The sequence below is a fragment of the Juglans regia genome, chromosome 10 (genome assembly GCF_001411555.2).
Source record: "Juglans regia cultivar Chandler chromosome 10, Walnut 2.0, whole genome shotgun sequence".
Taxonomy (NCBI): domain Eukaryota; kingdom Viridiplantae; phylum Streptophyta; class Magnoliopsida; order Fagales; family Juglandaceae; genus Juglans; species Juglans regia.
The window spans coordinates 19,447,415-19,466,792 of record NC_049910.1 but is presented as its reverse complement, the minus strand read 5'-3'; the positions used below and the strand labels follow the sequence as shown (position 1 = coordinate 19,466,792).

The 19,378-nt window shown below is 36.1% G+C and overlaps 1 protein-coding gene across 1 annotated transcript; it reads right to left on the bottom strand.

The window, feature by feature from the left end:
- Window positions 1–9,244: 9,244 nt before the first annotated feature.
- On the bottom strand, window positions 9,245–9,697 carry LOC118349660. Its single transcript, XM_035695175.1, has one exon. The coding sequence runs from the start codon at window positions 9,695–9,697 to the stop codon at window positions 9,245–9,247; it is 453 nt and encodes a 150-aa protein (XP_035551068.1).
- Between the last annotated feature and the right edge of the window lie 9,681 nt (window positions 9,698–19,378).

Genomic DNA, 19,378 nt, shown 5'->3' with positions numbered 1-19,378 from the left:
CCTTGGCCTCAATAGTCCACTAGAGTGGGTCCCAACTTTGGGTCTTTCTTCAATTAGGCCAATGGCCTTGAATCTTACTAAGTTGGGCCCAATAACTTTATTTTTACTAGTGTTATGCCTAATATCTTGTGTCTAATAAGTTAGGTATGTAGTCTTGTGACTAACAAGTTGGGCTTAAGCCTTAGTCTCTCTTCTTACCTAATAAGCTAGGGCCCTAATTAAACCAACATCTTGGGCCTTCCCAAATCCATCTAGTATTTTAAACAAATCACTTAGCCCATCAATGCCACTTGTCACTCTTCTATTGGCCTCTTGGCTTCTTTCCTAAAAAATAAATATTGCACTAGAATTTTCTAAATATACTAACTAAGTTGATAATGTAAGCTTCTTTGCCAACTCAAACTCCAAAATTTCCTTTTTCTTAAGAATCACAACTTGTACTTAACTAGGGTCATGGTTACCATGGCCAAGTCCTAAGGAGCTTTTAAGTGGGGCGTTACAAACAACATGCAAAGTTTACATGCTACATACAAATATTATCCAAAGGTAGGTTAGAACCTAACTTACAAATATCTGAAGAAATGAAATACCAACAACAGGCGAGCTGTAAATATATTGCACAAATCATTAGATCAAGTGAAATAATGAAACCCTAATTCGAGAGTGAGTGTGTGAAGTGCTTAGGGTTCATTCCAGTCGGTTCTAGGGTTTCTTCCTTACTTTGTGTGACCTTTTATGAGTTTGGTCCTTAAGGGAAAATCCTAGGCTGAGTGGTGCTTGGGTCTCCTCTAATGATTTGGTCCTTTTAACCCTAGTGGTTACTAGTGTGTGTGATGCATGTATGAGGTACACTTCGTATGTGTCCATCTACTCTCATGGCCAAGAGCTTTATTAGAAGGGAGACCCTTCTCTGAAACCTTAGTGGTGGTCGTGTGTCACCTAGCCCTCCAAAGGTTCTTTTACTCTCATTCTTGCTAGTTGTGGTTCGGTCTCCTTAAGAGAAAAGCCCTAGACTCTCATACTAGATAAGATCTATCATGGTTGAATCCACATTCTATCATCCTCACAACTCAATACAAGGTGACGTTGCACATCTCTTACTCACCCAAACCGAATCCCCTTAGACTAAAGAAAATCCTTGTGAGTGCGTGTGTGATCAAAAGAAAAGAGTGGAGTAGAAGTGTGAAGGTTTCTCACAGTGCTAATTCTTCTAGCGTGGGCTCCTCGCTTCTCTTCTCACCCGTGTGGTTAGATGGTAAGGAATGGTATGGGCATAAGAGGTGTTTGGTTGGAGAGAAAGTAAGGGAGTTAATCTTTCCCTAAGCGTGCAAGAGAGAGAAATGGAGTAAAGGAGAGTGATCTGAAAATGAGAATGGCAAAAATGACTCTTGGGTACAGGCCCTATAAAGGCTCCCCTTAAATACTTCCTCATTTTTCCACACTAGCCCTCCATTTCATCATTATCTCTAACATAGAAAAACCAGAAGTATATGTGCATGGGCGCCATGTGGCACCATGCCTCTTGTTTGGCTGAAACCCTTCCCTTTCTTCCCATTATGAATGCCCTAGCTTTGGAAATATCAAAGCCCTTATGCAAGTGAGTCAAGTGGCATAACTCTTGCCCAAAACCAAAGGCCTTAAATGCCCTTGGCGTGCTCCTCAAATGGTCTAGGTTCAATAAACCATTAAGGGTGTGTTAGTCTTTTGGCCGAAACCCTAAGTGTGTGTCATGGTGTTTTGGGGTTTGGGCATGTGCATGGTTGCCATTTTCCATTTGTCTTCACCTCTCTCTAGCCGACCCTCTCTCTCTTCCTCTTGTCTTCACCTCCCACTAAGATTTATCTTAAATCCTCAAAAGTCATGTGTGCCATTTCCCAAAGCCCTCTCTTCCTTTTCCAGATGATTGCACCCTTCTAGAGACTCTTATACTTAATGCATGCATGACAAATGGCAAAAGAGGTGGTTGGCCTTTCTGGTTGGGTGTGTAGATGCCTTGGCTGAAACCCTAAAGTCTCTTTAAGACTTATGCTTCAAATTTGATATCTTTCCCATGCGCCTCTTCCCATTCCTCATCATTGCATATCCTCTAGGAACTTCACATAAATGCATGGGTGGGACTGTGGCTCTTAGGGTTCCGAAACCCTCTTTTTTCTCTCTCCCTTCTTCCACTTTCATGAACTGGTTCAATGTGGTCTAGGGGTAGGCTTTGCATGTAAGTCATGTGGCGTGTGGGTGGTGCAATGGGCGTATGCCTTTTATGTGTCGAACCCTAGACTTCTCCTTCATCAAATTTGCCTTTTTCTATAATCCTTTAAGCATGCTTGCCAGGTGGCAAAACATGTGCTAAACAAGATGCCCCTTCCCTAGGCTCCTAATGATGGGGATTTTGGAAATCTAAGGCCTTTTTCCATCCCATGGGCACCTCCCCTAAATTCCAAATCCCTAACTAGGGTTTTCTAAACCCTATCCTTTTGGTGGTTGGTTGCCACATGGGCCAATAGGCCTCTTGGTGGCTTGGGCTCCTAAGGTGCTAAGAACAAGATAGAGCCCACATCTCTTACCAAGTGTTATCTACATTCCTACTTGGGCCCAAAATTCTACTGGGTTGCGACCCAAATGATAGGCAAGGACTTGGCTAGGTTCGAGTCGTCACATCCTCCCCCCTTGAGAAAAATCTTGTCCTTGAAATCGGCACTGGACTAAGAAAATAAAATTAAACAAAAAAAAAATATCAACTCACTGGAGGTATCTTGCCTGTTAGTGGCAGTCGAGTCCTCAAATGATGAAGGGGATGGAGCCTCTCCCATTTCTTCCATCACCAAGTCTAGGGACAGATAAAATATCGCATCCAAATTAAGGTTGTAGTGCATATTCAACATCATCTCATTCAGCTTGTACTCTATGATGATTTCATTATCCTCAAAGGGCTGGTCTTTCTCATAGAGGCGAATACAATCAGTAGAGATATCTGATGTCTGAATGGCCGTATACCTTTTATCGCAAGCTTTTGTAGCGCGATTGGTTTCTGCCTCTTGGTTAAGTTTGAGTACCTGCATCCATGTAGCGTCCCTCCATACTACTGGGTCATGTGGAGGTTGTCACTCTTCATGCAGTAACACTCGTCGTGAGAATATGCACCCTCTAAAATCGGCATTCAACACGTGGGTGCAATGATGCTCAAACCTTTCCATTTGTTGCGAATGAGTTGTAATCATTCGATCCCTCCTTTCACTCTAGTTCTTGCGTCTATGCTCCCATAATCCTGGCTACCGACAATGTGGACATACGTTCAGTGGTCCTAGTTCGTGCCCTGCCCTGTTATCACGGGTATGGTATATATGTAATATTACTAACAATCAAGTGAAAATCCACATAAAGTCTTTTCATTCAAACATTCAAAAGTAAGTACAATCACAAAAACATAGAGCTCTTAGCAGTCAATTGGCTCTAAGATGCAAATAAATGAATGTATTTAGTCCTCAATGAGTCATCTCTTTCCCAAGTGGCTTCTTGGAAGTTCATATTGTTCCAAAGTACCTTGACCAGAGGTATCTTCCGATTCCTCAGCTCTTGTTCCTTCTGATCTACAATCTGCAAATGCCACTCCTCATAAGATAGGTTTGGTTGGAACTTAATATTGCTTAGCTCCATTATTACTAGTCTTCGTTCTCTGAATCTCTTTTTCAGAGAAGATATATGAAATACGTCATGTATGCCCTACATTGTTGCTAGTAGATCTAGTCGATAAGCCACGCGCCCAGTCCATTCTATGATTTCATAGGGTCCTACATACCGGGAACTTAGCTTCCCTCTTTCACCAAAATGGACCACTCCCTTCATTGGCGGCACCTTAAGATATACCCGGTCTCCTACTGCATCAGCACACATCGTAGTCCCATTTTGGATGCGTCACTATACACCACATAGGGCTTGTGGGGTTCAGGTAATGCCAAAACTGGCGTTGTAGTCAATCTTTTCTTTAACTCCTAAAACTTTTTTCACATTCCTCCCTCCAAACATACTTGGCGTTCTTCTTGGTTAAAGTCGTAAGAGGTCTCGAAAGTTTAAAGAAACTTTCCACAAATCTCCGATAATACCCAACTAGATCGAGGAAACTACGTATCTCGAGGGCGTTAATTGGCTTCTGCCATTTTGTTATCACTTCTATTTTGGTAGGGTCAACTGCTACACCCTTACTAGATATGACATGCCCTAGAAACTTTACCTTTCTAAGCCAAAACTCGCATTTACTGAGTTTTGCATAAAGTTGGTGCCCTTGCAACCTTTCTAATACAAGTCTCAAGTGTGCCCGGTGTTCCTCATCACTACGAGAGTAGATCAGAGTATCGTCAATGAAAACTACTACAAAGCTATCCCGATACGGCCTAAAGATTCAATTCATTAGATCCATGAATGTTGCTGAGGCATTTGTCAGTCCAAAGGGCATTACAAGGAATTCATAATGTCTATAACAGGTTCGAAATGCGATCTTAAGCACATCTTGCTCCTTGATCTTAAGCTGATGGTATCTCAACTTCATATCTATCTTAGTGAATATCAAGGCTCCTTGAAACTGATCCAAGAGATATTCAGTTCGTGGTAGTGGGTTCTTATTCTTGATGGTCACCTTTTTTAGTTCCCAATAGTCAATGCATCCTCATGGATCTATCTTTTTTCTTCACAAACAATACTGGTGCAACTCATGGGGATGAACAAGTGGAATAAAGCCATTTTCCAAGAGTTCCTCAATTTGGGCCTTCAACTCTTTTAATTCTGCTGGGGGCATTCTATATGGTGCTCTATATACCGAGACAGCTGCTGGTTCCAGATCTATGACAAATTCCATCTCTCTGTCCGAGGATAATCCAGGCAAATCATTTGCAAAAACCTTAGGGAGGTCCTCTATTGTGAGTATTCCTCATATCCCTATTGGTTCCTCCACCTTATCTATTGTAACTAGAAAGTAGGTTGTTGCGCCGTCTCTCGTATACTTATTTGCTTGACAAGTTGTAACCACCAACGGGGTAGTCTTGACTGGCTCACCTTTGTAGCAGATTTTATTTGTGGTAGGTGGTTTGGACACTACCTCCCTCTTTTGAAAATTGATCTTAGCATAATGCTGAAACAGCTAGTTCATTCCTAAAATTATGTCAAATTCCATCAAATGGAAAACGATTAGGCCGGCCTTTAGCACTAGGCCTACCACTTCCAATGGGCAGTCCTTAACTTCACGTGTAAACCCAACTATGGTACCATTCGGAATAGCTACCAAAACCCTCTACAGTAGAGGCTCCGAAGCCAAATCACATAGTCATATGAAAGTAGCACAAACAAAGGACCTTGATGCTCCAGAGTCAAACAAAGCATAGGCCGAGTGTTGCAACAACTTAATCAGTAATCGCTCTAGCGCAATTGCTTTGTCAGCTTCCAAATCTAGTTCTCTTGGAGTGATGGCGTAGACTTTAGCTCTTATCGGGGTCTTGAGGTTTCCACTGGGCGCTGCTCCCTCACTAGGTGTATTCCATGGACAGTCTCAAATTAACTGGCTGGTCTGACCACACTTAAAATAGGCTCCCGTGGTCAATCAGCATTCTCTGATATGCCTTCGCCCACACCTTCGACATGGTTCCAATTGACATGGATTAGGTTATGTCTAACCTTTTAGGGTTGTCTAGGAGTGATGCAAAACAATCATAAAATTCAAAAATTTCAGATCATAATTTATGAAGAAAATAATTTAAAGAAAACTATGCAAAAATCATGATACTATAGTTACTATTCATATGTGAGATGAATAGTGCTTCTGAACTCAAGTTAGAAGCTTAACCATGGTTGGGACCTAGGGGCTTTTGATTCAGCTTAGGTTTAAGGGAAACTAATGATATGGTGTATGTGGGTCCGATTTGGAAGAATGACATAAAATACAAGGCTTTGGTCTTCATGTGTTGGGCTTTTATTGGGCCATATGAACAACTCTTGGTTGTGGGCTTAGGAGTGGGCTTATTCATAGGTCTTATATTTAGATTTATAGGGACTATCTTTGGCCTCAAAGGTCCACTAGGTTGGGTCCTAATCTTGGGTCTTTCTTAGATTTGGCCGATAACCTTCACTCTTACTAAGTTAGATAGCCTAATGACCAATACATTGGCCCTAATATCTATTGTCCTTTATGAAGGGCGTAATATTTTAATTCTCCCAAGTTGGGCCTAAGGCTTTTAAATCTATCCTTAGCCCATCCATTTGCCATGTGTCATACCACTATTGGCCTTTTGGAATTTATTCTTAGAATTACTAAAACACTAAAATCTTCTAATAATTCTAACTAAACCAATGGTGTAAATTCTTATTCCAATTAAGCTATAACATTTTCTTAAAAAAAATCACAACTAAGCCTAGCTAGGATTTTAGGAGCTAAATCCAAGTCTTAAGGTAATTTTAAGCTGGGTGTTACAAAATAAATGTCACCTTCCCTTTGGAATTTTGCATATATTTGTGAATAAAGTGCGAAATGTGATTTGCGAAGGAATCGGAATGCCAAATTTTATATTCTCGTCAATGAACCTCGAGATGAGTCCAAAAGAGAACAAATAGCTATCATTTTGAGGTTTGTTGATAAAGATGGTTTTACTAGAGAACGATTTTTTCATATTGTGCATGCCAATTATACCATGGCACTAACTCTAAAAAAAAATGAGATATGTGTTGTTCTTTCTCGTTACAAAACAATAGATACGATCTAGGGAAGTTGGAGAGCTTGGGCCAGCCGTCTATTACATAATCTAAGTCAGCCCTCCATGAAATTAAGGAAGGGAAACTACTATTCTTTTAGGTCTTGACCACGTAATCAAAGACTTAAAAGGGTCTCTGAAGTGGAATGTTTTTTATGTGTTGGACGGATGACCATGTTACCAGATGAACTGCTTTGCTAGACTTGTGTAATGCCACCTGAAAGGCCTTATTTAAGATAGAAGAATGAGGTTCAAGCAAGAGACTATGGGTTTTGGACATCCAAATTGAGAATATTTGAGGTTAGAGATTTGATGGTGGAAGTAATATGCGTGGTGAATGAAATGGGTTACAAGCTTTATTCCTTAAAGATTGTTCCTATGCATATTATGTGCATTGTTGGGCTTATAAACTACTATTAACTTAAGTTGCAACCTCTAGAGAAGCCAAACATGTTCTTTAGTTCTTTATCCATTTGACATTCATTATCAATATTGTTGTTAGTTATTCTAAATGTAATGATGAATTACAATCTATTCAAGCTGCTGAAATTGAAAATTTGATCGCCTCTAGTGAGCTGGAGATATCAGATGGGGATCTCATTTTAAATTTGTTTGCAGCTTGATGAGAATGTTTGGTGCTACTTAGTCAATTATCAATACTATCTAAAATTAGGAATTAAATTATTCTCAACGTGGTAACGTTGAAGTGGCTTACATATATTAATATCATTTAAATTTATTCTGATATTACATATAATTAAGAAAATCATCAGAATCACTAATGCACTTTCCCAATCTTTGTAACAAAATTCCCAAGACATTGTGAGTGCCATTAGCCTAATTTTAACTATAAAAGTACTCATTCAAAAGTTGAGAGATGATGGGTGGGAGTCTTTAATTACTGATGTTAAATCATTTTATGAACAACAGAAAATTGATATGCCTGATATGAATAGTCATTATACTAGAGCTCCAAGTAAATCTCATCATCAAGTTGACAAGTCATTGACAACAATGAAGCATCAATTTAGGATTGATATATTTACTGCTACAATATACTTCCAATTACAAGAATTGAACAATATAATTAATGACATTACAATGAAACTTCTTATTCTTAGTGTTGCTTTAAACTCTTAAGGCTAAAGGTGCATACAAATCTTTTAAAATTGATGATATATGCAAATTGGTTGAGAAGTTTTATCCACAAGATTTTACTTAGTAAGAAAAATTCATTTTGAGAATTCAATCGCAGCATTATGAGCTTGAAGTGCTAACACATACAGGTTCTCAAGATATGTCTACATTATCTGAGCTATGATGAGGACTAGCAATTTCAGAAAAGTCAAAGATTTATTATTTGATTGATATGTTAATTCGTCTAATATTAACTCTTCATGTTTTTACTACTACTATTGAGTGAGCATTTTTCGTCATGAGAATTATAAAAACTAGATTGCATACTCGAATAGAAGATGAGTTTCTTGCAGATCATTTGCTAGTTTATATCGAAAAAGAAATTATCAAGAATTTCATTTTAGAGATGATAATAGACGAATTTTTTTTCCATGAAATATCGTTGTGGATCCTAATTTGAAAGGAAAATCCTAAGTTTTTATTTCAATTTCTTTTCTTTTTATAAAGGTCTCTAGCAAAATTGTTGAGATCGAAAGATTCAAAGCAGGAGAGATAGATAGAAAATCAGGAAAGTTCTATTGCCAGATGTGTGATCCTACCCCTTTGTTAGAGCCCACGTCGGTAGATCTTCCAATATTTCTCTCTCTAGAGCACTCTCATTGTATTAGCTAAAAGCTAAATCTAATTAGTATTTAACTATTAAAGAGTAAAATATGCTCACATTGGATTAGTCAAATTCCAAATATTTAGAATTTAGCTACAGTGACTTTCAAAAGTTTTTTCAAATTTGAAAGTTATTGTACAAATATCAAATACATATTTTATTAATTATTTCTCTCTCCCTTTCTTTCTATCACATATTTTATCACAATTAATATATTAATTTAACTTAATGATATATTAATTTAATAAGAACATGATTATTAATTAACATATAATAAGTAGAATAGTAAAATATGATAAAATTAAATAAATTAGTAATTAAAAAAATTAAATATTTTTGAAATTATTAGTTATTCATTACCATATAATGAATAAATGTATAATCTAATATGGAGATTTGATGTGAATAATTAAAACTAAATTCATCTTATATTATTTTATTGTTATATAATAAAAAAATAGCTATTTCAATATGGAGATTTATGTGAATGAAATAGTTAAAAGTTAAATTTTTCTTATATTTATCAAAATTGTCCTTTAATTTTGACTAATTCAATAAAAGTGCTCTTAAAGATCGAGCATGACATATTTTTTTGTTCCCAGACTCCATTCTGAAATGCAAATGATAAACGATTGTACAATATATGTGGTGGAGTTAAAAAAAAGTACATTAGTATACCTTTTTTTTTTTGAGTAAACAAACGTTCTTCATTCATTTAAATCAGGTGATGGATACAAGGAGGGACTCCCTCCATTGAAATGCTCTCCTCAGAGAGTTTTAGTGCATCCTTTGCTAGACAATGAGCAATACAATTGGACAACCTAGAAATGAAATGTACAGATCCGAGAGACAAACTTTTTAGTTCTTCTTTGATATCTTGTATGATCAGACCTGTTGAGCTCCAATCCACTGTCTCGCTATTAATGTCTTTCACCACACTCAGGGCATCCCCTTCAAGTATTAACCTTGTTATTCCTAGATTCTTACAGAACAAAACTGCTCTGAGAGCCGCCACTGACTCAGCTAGTTTGGGGTCGGGAAACAACTTCCTTGGAGCTCTTAGTGTTGCTATTATTTTCCCTTCCCAGTTTCTTACCACCACACCTATCCCCACTCTACAGCTAAGTCGATCAACAGAAGCATCCCAATTGGCCTTATAGTCATTCATCGGGGCTCCAGGATTCTATATCGGATGGCCTGCCATGTTCTCCTAACAGTTTGCTATAATTTGACCCAGGCAATGATATTATTAATGTCTTAGGATATGAGAGATGATAGTGTTTTAAAGAATCAGTCAATATTAATGCTGGATATATTGATATTGGAGTCTAGGCATATGGTTGTAAAACAACACTATTGCTCATACCCCAAAATCTCAGTTGTCTACCTCTTCTTCCACATGCATATTTCCTGTAAACACCCAAATGAAAAGGATATTTAGCATTACTTAGGCTCCATTCAAAACTTTTTGAAGATACTTTGTCATCCTAGAAAATTTTATACCAATTTAAATACTCCAACATGAACAATGAAGTTCTACTAGGATATTGCCTTATCTTCGCACATAGGGTTGTGATAAGCATAAAAGACTAAAACAATTGGAAAATATTGTTTTTCGTGACGAATTCTAAACTCGTGATATGACGTGGTGTGAAATGAAATGACATGTCATGATGTGACATGTAAGTATGACTAACAACATGACATAGCATGACATGCAACAGTTAAACATGGCATGACATAATATAACATATAACAAGTAATTTCATACATTAAAATAAAATATGGCAAAACATAACATTAATATATAGATATATATATATATATATATATAACTTAACCAATATCAATGATGGTCTTACCACCAAACACACATAAATACCCTGAAAATAAGTTAGAGGCATAACATAAAAAAGCGCAAAATAACAAAAATTGTAATGAGATATTTTTAAAGGTTAGAAACTCCTTACTAACATACTTAAAAATATAAAATCACTTATAGCAAAATTATCATTTTAAACCTCTATATGTGGGAAATGACGTTTTATCTCTAATTTAAGGATTTCGCTTCCTAACTCTATAATTCATCAAGATTTACAGTTCTCATGTAAATTTTATCCTAAATCTAAATATCTAATTAGAAAATTTTAAAGCACAACATAGTTGTAAGAACCAAGCATAGGCCGAAATATACAAATGCTAAAATTCTTGATTTTTGTTGCAATTCTTTCAAACTCTAACTTTCATGCTAAAATCGAATCATGAAACATACAAAAATCATATCCTATGCCTTAATATCATGCTAGGCCATTAACAAAACTCATATCGTAAAAATTACAATTTCTTTTATGCCAAAACATCAAGTGTTTTGACAACAAAGAACAACCCATGATGTTCTTGATTTATCCTTCAAATCAATTCCAACAACTCAAAAATTTCAAAAACATACACTTAACATGTTCATAAATCAATTCTAATAAATATCATGCTTGAAATAAAAGTCAAAAGTCAAAAATCACATAACATGAACCAATATAATCAGTTTCCACATTATTCCAAAACCGAGTACTATATATTTTGGTTTTTTATCAAACCACTAGATCTAAATTTTCCTTGAAGTAAATCATAAAAACAAAACATCATATATTTCATATTCAAGTCCTAAAATTTATCTAAGCATTAAACTCAAGATCACATGGAAAACATTACATAGAAACACAACAAAACCCGTGAGCCTTAAGTTTGTGTTCCAACCAGACCTTAAGCATGTATAAAAATTAATTTCTTCAATATCACAAAAAAAATCTTCAAAATAAATTCCTAACACATAGATCAGAGTCCTAATAAGAACATATGTGGAGATCAAGACCATAGAAGCATGCTTCCATAACAACAAATCCAAGATTTCTCAAACCAGAAACTGTTTCTACACCAATAGTTTCCAACTTTCTAGATTTATACAAAATTCCTACTAAAAACTTTCAACATATAATAAATCTAAATTAACATTCCATGTTAATATGTTACATTTAAACCATAAAAATATCAGATCGAGATCTTGCCAAGACCTTCATAAACAAAATCAAAGAATCACACACTATCTAAATCATCACCTATTATGACCTTTGCATGCATAAATAGATTTTTCACCAAAAAAACGTCTGCAAAAACTCTCACAAAGTATGCCAATGGAATCTAGACTCAAAGAGGAATAACTTATATGCAAAGATTTTTGTAAGAATCTAATTACAAAAGCTTTGAAAAAGTCAAGCAAGAAAGGTCAAAAAATCATCTCAAGTCTCTCCATGAAAGTGAATCAAAAGTGACAAATGCCTAAGAGACAAGCCATGGATGAGTGCACATGGTGGAGCTTTTATGTAACACCCTGTTTTTTAGGGTATTTTTAATGAAGAAATTATTTTTATTGATTCAAAATTTATTCTCTTGTTTTAAAATTATTGGATTTTAATTGGGTTATTTTATGATTTTTTTAGTTTACGAAAATTAATTTTTTTGAAGTGCTTTCTTTAAATTAATTATTGTTATGCGTTTAAATTTCTTCTCAAATGAAATTAACCTATTATTGGGTTTAATTATTTATTTTCATTGTAATCACTGCGTTTAAATTATTTTATTTCACTTGCTGTTTTAAAATCGTTTCCGTTGGATCATTTTTTGTGACCCAAGATGTGAGGATTGGACCTCATTTCTTTCCTTACATTTTCTCTTTCCTCTTTTCTTTTTCTTCTTTTTCTTTTTCTTCCTTCTTTTCTTTCTTTTCTTCTCTCCCCTGCTTCTCTCTCGCACGCGATGCCAGCCATCTCTCTCCCTCCGTCCGATTCTTCCTCTCCTTCCAGCGCCGCTGTGAGCCGGCGGTGACCGACACCGCCCGGCCCACCGTCTTCCCTAGCCGCCGACGAAGCCACCCCTCGATTTCCAGCCCCAGCCGCGCCGCCGTTAGCCACCACGAGACCATTGAAGCCGCGGCACCTCTTGTGCCGCTGCACCACCGTCGCACCACCGTTGGCCACCATTTCGTCACCACTTCATCGTCGACCTCCAAGCAACCCATTGGACCCAACCCCACCTCCGATTCATCACCGGTGAAGCACGTCCAACTCCATTTCCGTTTTAGATATTTTTGGCCTTAAACCACCCTTTGCGCCGCCACTCACGGCCAACCATCACCACCACTAGCTTCACCGACATCCCTAGGCACTATCCTATCAATCTCGGGTTTTCGTTTGCACCCGTTGAAAAGTGGGTATCTGTGACCCACGGCCACAGTGTATTTTGCACTGTTCTGCAGCTGTTTTTCCACTTCTTGCACCTTCGTGATCCTCCAGAATTTATATTGTAGCATTGTAAGTATTTTCCAAAGAATTCTGGTGAATTTAATGTATTTTTGCACTAGCACATTACACTGTATTTAATTGCTGATTGGTTTTGCCGGACTGAGTCCGAGGAGTAACAGGGTTGATTGGATTGGGTGATGGAGTTGTTAGTATGATTGGTTTAGACTATGAGATTTGTTGGCTGTTCGGGTTTAAATATTGGTGTTTTGTGTATGACGTGGGTTGTGGCGGATATTGGTGATTTTAGGAAGTGATGATATATTTTGAGATTACGAAGGTTTTAAGTTTTGAGAAATTTAAAATAGGTTATTTAAGAAACTTAGGCTTAAATATCGAAATACATGATTGAGATTGAGATTGAGATTGAGATTGAGATTGAGATTGAGAAATTTATACAAATTATTGAGATTGAGGTTGACTTTTTTAAAAACTCTACATATTTTGTGATGAAATGAAAACTTAAGAAAAATCAACATCGGTCGTTTATTTGCATCACTCATGAAACCTGTACGAAAAAAAGAAAATATTTTTCTGACATGCATTGTGTAGACATGAGCAATATTTGACATATTTCTAAAATATACAAAAGAGCGAATATGATATCATTGAGATTTTTATGCATGTGATATGAAATGATTTTGATCTGTTTTTGATCAAATTGAAATGATATGAATATGTTTCGCACGTGTTTTGATATGATATGGATATGATAAAACTTTGGCATACTTATATGTTCTGAATATGGTTCTGAGATGATGATACCGGTTCACGTGATATGGTTGGTACCACCATGATATGATATAATAGGAGTGCACCCACTTTGGAAACAAAGTGGTCTTTCTACGTGTTCTTTCCTGTGTGCACACTCGGGACTCCGAGATTGAAAAAAGGGAAGTTCACCACATGATACATGCCTGGTTTGGCCACCGGGGATAGCACAACCCTACCACGGGAATTAAACATGGTATATGATATGATATGATAAAATGAAGATGTTCAGTTATGTTATGCCAAAGCGCTTTTGAATATGAAATGGATCCTTAAATATGAATTGTTGATTGAGTATGAAAAGATTGAAAAGTCGCTCTGATTTTCTGATAACACGTTTTACTGAGATCTGCATATAAAAATAAAATGTTTTTGCTTCTGCATACTGAACTTCCTGAAAAGGCTTATGTTTACATACTAGTATATGTTCTCTGCTTACTGAGTTGTTGATAACTCACCCCTTATCTCCACAATACTTTTCAGATGATTTGAATGTTTCAGTTGAGGATCAAGGATATGGAGCATGGGTGAGAAGAGTTAAGAATGATGGTTTAAGCATAGAAGGTTTATATGGGTATTGAGGATTTTCATTCAGTAAGTTTGTTGTGCTCTGATGATGTGATTTGTTGGGAGATTGATGTTTTTATTAAATTTTGTATTGTCTTAGAATAGTTATTCTGGAGTAATTGATGTAAATATATGAGTATTTTGTGCGATAGAGAAAAATTAAAATATGTACTATATGGGAGGAAAATGATTTTTAAGTGACATGAGTTAACTCTCCAGACCCTCGGGGACGGGGCGTTACATTTTCAATTGGCCTTAATTGGCCTAAATCGATTGGTTCAATAGGGTTTCAGAGTTAACAAGCCCAAATCTAATTTTTATTGGCCCAATAAAATTACTATGGTATAAAAGAATGGATAAAGGTGTAATGAAATGAAATTTAATGGTTAATAGCATGTGAAAATGATTTAATCAAATGATTAAACACTAAACTAAACTGGCTACATTTAGGGTTTGGGGTAACCATTTGGGGTTTGGGTAAACAATTTAAGATTTTGAGTTTCACCAAGATTTTGGTCTTTCAATTAAATCTCAAATACTTAGGATTTCACTAGGGCTGAAACCCTATTTAGTTTGGCACAAAAATGAATGGTTGGATGGAATAGTGTGTTTGGCTTAGGTGACATGATCACAGCATTTGATTTTCTTTCATTTCCTTTACATTTCCATCTCATGGTTACTTTTGGTGCCAAGTGTGGCTAAGATCTTGCCATGTGTCCAAATGAAACTTCTCTAAACTGATTTGGAAACGATTTGAAAATGATTGGACTGTGTGCTAACACTAGTGTTACTATTCACTCTGAAAATATTGAAAATAACTTTGCACCATAAAATCCTAAATAATCCTATAAAACTCGGAGTGTAAATTTCAACTCCTAAGCATCTTGAATAAATCAAAACATGTTTTCGAAAAACTATCATCCAAAAATGAAATCGTTTTATTGTGTCATAAAATATTAAATATTCATCTGAGACTAATAGCGCAAACCGTTTCTAATTCTCACACTCCTAAGTACCTCAAATAAATAAAATCGCATTTATGTCACCAAAGTGGGTAAGAACTGACTACGTTGATAGACTAAAATCTACGCAACTGCTCGATTCATGAGACCTTTATGGGATTTTCAAAACGTTCCTAAAGTCTAAAGAAATTCATCTACTGAATTTCTAATGGGCTGTTACAGTTACCACGTAAGGGGAATAGGGATAACAAAATGAATCTCAAGGAGGGTACATTACTAGTCGACCATACAAATACCCTTTTTACAAAAATCTGAGATTAAAAAAATAGTGAAAGAATTGCACGATGCAGGAGTGGTTAGAAGTAGCTAGTTTCCATTTTCTTCACCTATACTTTTAGTGAGGAAAGTTGATAGATCATGGCACATGTGCATTGATTATAGGGCACTTAATAGGAAAACAATGAAGGATAATTTTTCCATTCCTATTATTGATGAATTGTTGAATGAGCAGTGTGGAGCAACAATTTTTTCAAACTAGACCTCAAGTCTGGATACCATCATATTTGTGTTAGGGAGGGTGATATTGAGAATACTGCATTCAAAACACACCAAGGCACTATGAATTTTTGGTTATTCCTTTTGACTTAACCAATGCTCTGGCCTCTTTTCATGCCTTGATGAATGAGGTATTCCAGCATTTATTAAGAAAAATTGTTATAGTTTTCTTTGATGATATATTGACATATAACATGAACAAGGAAGAATATTTACGACACTTATCAATGGTACTAGAAATCTTAGCAAATACCACACTTCTTGCTAAGAGAAGTTAGTGTAAGTTTGGTTACGAGGAGATTGACTATCTTGGACACTTAGTTTTTGCTAGAGCGGTAAGAGCATATCCATCCAAGACTAAGGCTATGATTGAATAGCCTTTACCAAAATACATTAAGTCTTTAAGGGGGTTTCTGTGACTAACTAGATATTACAGAAAATTTGTGAGAAGCTATGGTTTGATCTCTGGTCCACTCATTGAATTATTGATGAATGATGCCTTTATTTGGGGGTCTAAAGCTTCACAACCTTTTGAGGCATTAAAACAGGCAGTAACCAACCCACTTGTTTTAGCCTTGCCTATTTTTTTAGGCCTTTTTTGATCAAGTGTGATGCATAAGAATGGGGTATTGGGGCTATGTTGATGTAAGATGGAAGACCCTTGGCATACCTAAGTCAAGCCTTAAAAGGTAAGGCATTGGACTTATCCACATATGATAAAGAACTTTTAGCATATTGGTGTTGGCTATAAAGAAGTTGAGACCTTACCTTTTGGGGACTACTGTTGTTATAAAAATTGATTAATAGAGTTTAAAATTTTTGTTGGAGCAAAAGATAGGGACCCCATCACAACAAAAATGGATAAGCAAGTTACTTGGGTGTGATTTTACCAATGAATACAAGAAGGGTAAAGAGAATGTGGCTGCAGATGCTCTTTTAAGAAGGGATGAGGTTATAGAGAGCTTGTCTGCTATCATAGTTTTGGATCCAGTGTGGTTTCAAGATTTAAAGGCTTCTTACTTGCAGGATGAACAAGTTTATGAGATTTGCAGAAACTTACAACGGGGTCTGCTACAGATCAAATCTTTGAAGTAAAAAAAAAAGGGCTATTATTTAAGAAATGAAGATTAATTTTGTCAGCTCTATCTCTTTTGAAGGAACGATTGTTGCAGTTCATGCACAATATTTCTTTTGGGGGACATTCTAGATATAAAAAATCTTTGCATCGAGTCAAGGCAAATTTTATTTGAACTGGAATGAGGAGGGACATTAAGAAGTCTATTAGAAAATGTGCAGATTTTTAAAAGTACAAGGTGGAGAATTTGCAAGTAACTGGCTTGTTACAACCATTGCCAATTCCCACTAGATCGTGGAGTGATATCTCTGTGGATTTTATCAGTGCCCTTCCTGTCTCAAAATTTTTTTTTGTTATTTTTGTAGTGGTTGATTGATTTACAAAATCTGTTTATTTTTTGCCATTATCTCATCCTTACAATGCAGCTTCAGTGGCTAAGTTTTTTATTTTTAAGATCTTCAAGTTACATGGTATACCAATAGCAATTGTAACAAATAGAAATGTGACTTTCCCATCTAATTGAGGATGGTAGAATGCATGGCACTAAGTTGCATTTCAGCTCTACCTACCGTCCTCAATTAGATGGGAAGACTGAAATAGTCGACAAGTGTGTGCAGCAGTATCTTAGATGCTTTGTGTGTGTGAGACCAAAGCAATGGGCTCATTGGCTTCCTCTCGCAGAATGATGGTATAACACATTAGTCCACACTTCAACCATAATTACACCATTTGAGGCATTGTATGGTGTTCCACCCCTACCATTTGAGACAGTCGATTCTAAGTTGAAATCAAGGGTAGAAATTTTAATGTTGTTGAAGAAGAATCTCCTAGCTGCTCAATCTAACATAAAACAACAATATGATAAACACCACTGACAAAAGCAATTTCAGGTTGGAGATTCAGTGTATTTGAAGTTGCAGAAGTATAAACAATAGAGGTTGGTTCAAATTGCTAATCCTAAGTTAGCAGCAAGATGTTGTGGCCAATTTAAAGTTCTGAAACTCATTGGGGAAGTAGCATATAAACTGAAAATGCCACAAAATTCATCCGTCTATCCAACTTTCCAAGTCTCAAGATTGAAGAAACATGTTGGACCAACAACTAATATTTCATCCTCATTTCCATTACTTGATTCTCATGGGGGGTTGAGGACAAAACCCAAGGCTATATTTCAAATTAAGAAGAATGCCTTCCCTTAACAACAAACCATTGATTGAGTTATTGGTTAAATGGAGTGGGGCTCTGAGTAAGACTCATCTTGGGTTCCTGTGGAGCAGTTGCGAGCTCACTATACCGTGTGGGCAAAGTCTTTCGATGAGGGGGAAACTTGTTATGAGCATTACAGTGGCAGTGGCATGGATGGAAGTGCATTGGAAGAATAGTGGAGGCATGACAAGGGGGAGTTAAGAGGAATTCACGGAGTTGAGAGTTAGTATAACTCAGCTGAGAGGCACGTGATTCATTAAACATGTAAATTTACAAGGTAACCTCATCTACTGTAAATAGATTACATGAATATCCTTCCCAACTGTAATGAGAATAACGACCTCCATTGTTGTATAAATACTCATAAAACTTTCATTGTAAAAGGCATTCAGAAAAGTCAATAAAGATTCTATTATTGTAATTTGCGACGAGTCTTGGAAGTGAAAAATTAAAAATGTATGTTGTGACCATAGCTTGTCGCCTGAAAAAGTGGATAGTTCATCTCAAATAGCGATGCATATTATTCATGAAACCGGTCCAGCGTTATAACTACCACACATTTCTGGCGCTTTGTTTTTCCTTTGGAAGAAGTATATTATTGTTACAATTTTTCAAGAGAAATGTTTTAAGTACAAAGAAATTCTATAAAAGTAAACGTCCAACAAATTAATGTTGCTTGATATGGTACGTTAAATTGTAATGTTACTTTTATTATAAAGTAGATCTAACGTACTATCATATTAAATCATGTCAGTTTATGAGTTTACTTTTTTGAAATCTCTTTGTACTGCACTTCTCTTTTTCTATGGCCGAAAGCTGAACACCGCTAATTAAGCCTAATTTTGTTGTAGTCAAAGCTATGTACGTACATATGAGATCTAAGAGGAGGAATATAGAGTTAAATTTATGATCTACTTGGAAGCCTACATTTGACAACCATATTTCATAACCATCAGCAAAAATCTCTTTTAATTTCCCCATTTTTTGTCTAGAAGTTCTTTATCTTCTCAAATGAAAAAAAAAAAAAAAAAAAAATAGTAGTGTTTCCTAAAATGTAATAGTCAAATATATAGTACTATCGTTCTTATACTAAATATATACCTAATTAAATATATACTTATGATATGTACATGATCAAGATCATAAAAAAGTAAGGACCCATATATGTTTAATTAGCATGGTTTCTTCATTAGTTAACAACGAAAATAGGGAAACCCCCATGGCTTGGGCATAAATTACAACTAGGACAAACTGCGCGCGCAGACAGAAAGACGGGAAAAAAAAAAGTCACATGGAGTTTCATAAAAATAATGCATTGATCGTTATTTAAGAAAAAAAACAACAACAAGAAACATGGAACA

Coding starts and splice junctions, on each gene's coding strand:
- LOC118349660 (XM_035695175.1), bottom strand. CDS start 9,697: ATGAATGACTATAAGGCCAATTGGGATGCTTCTGTTGATCGACTTAGC.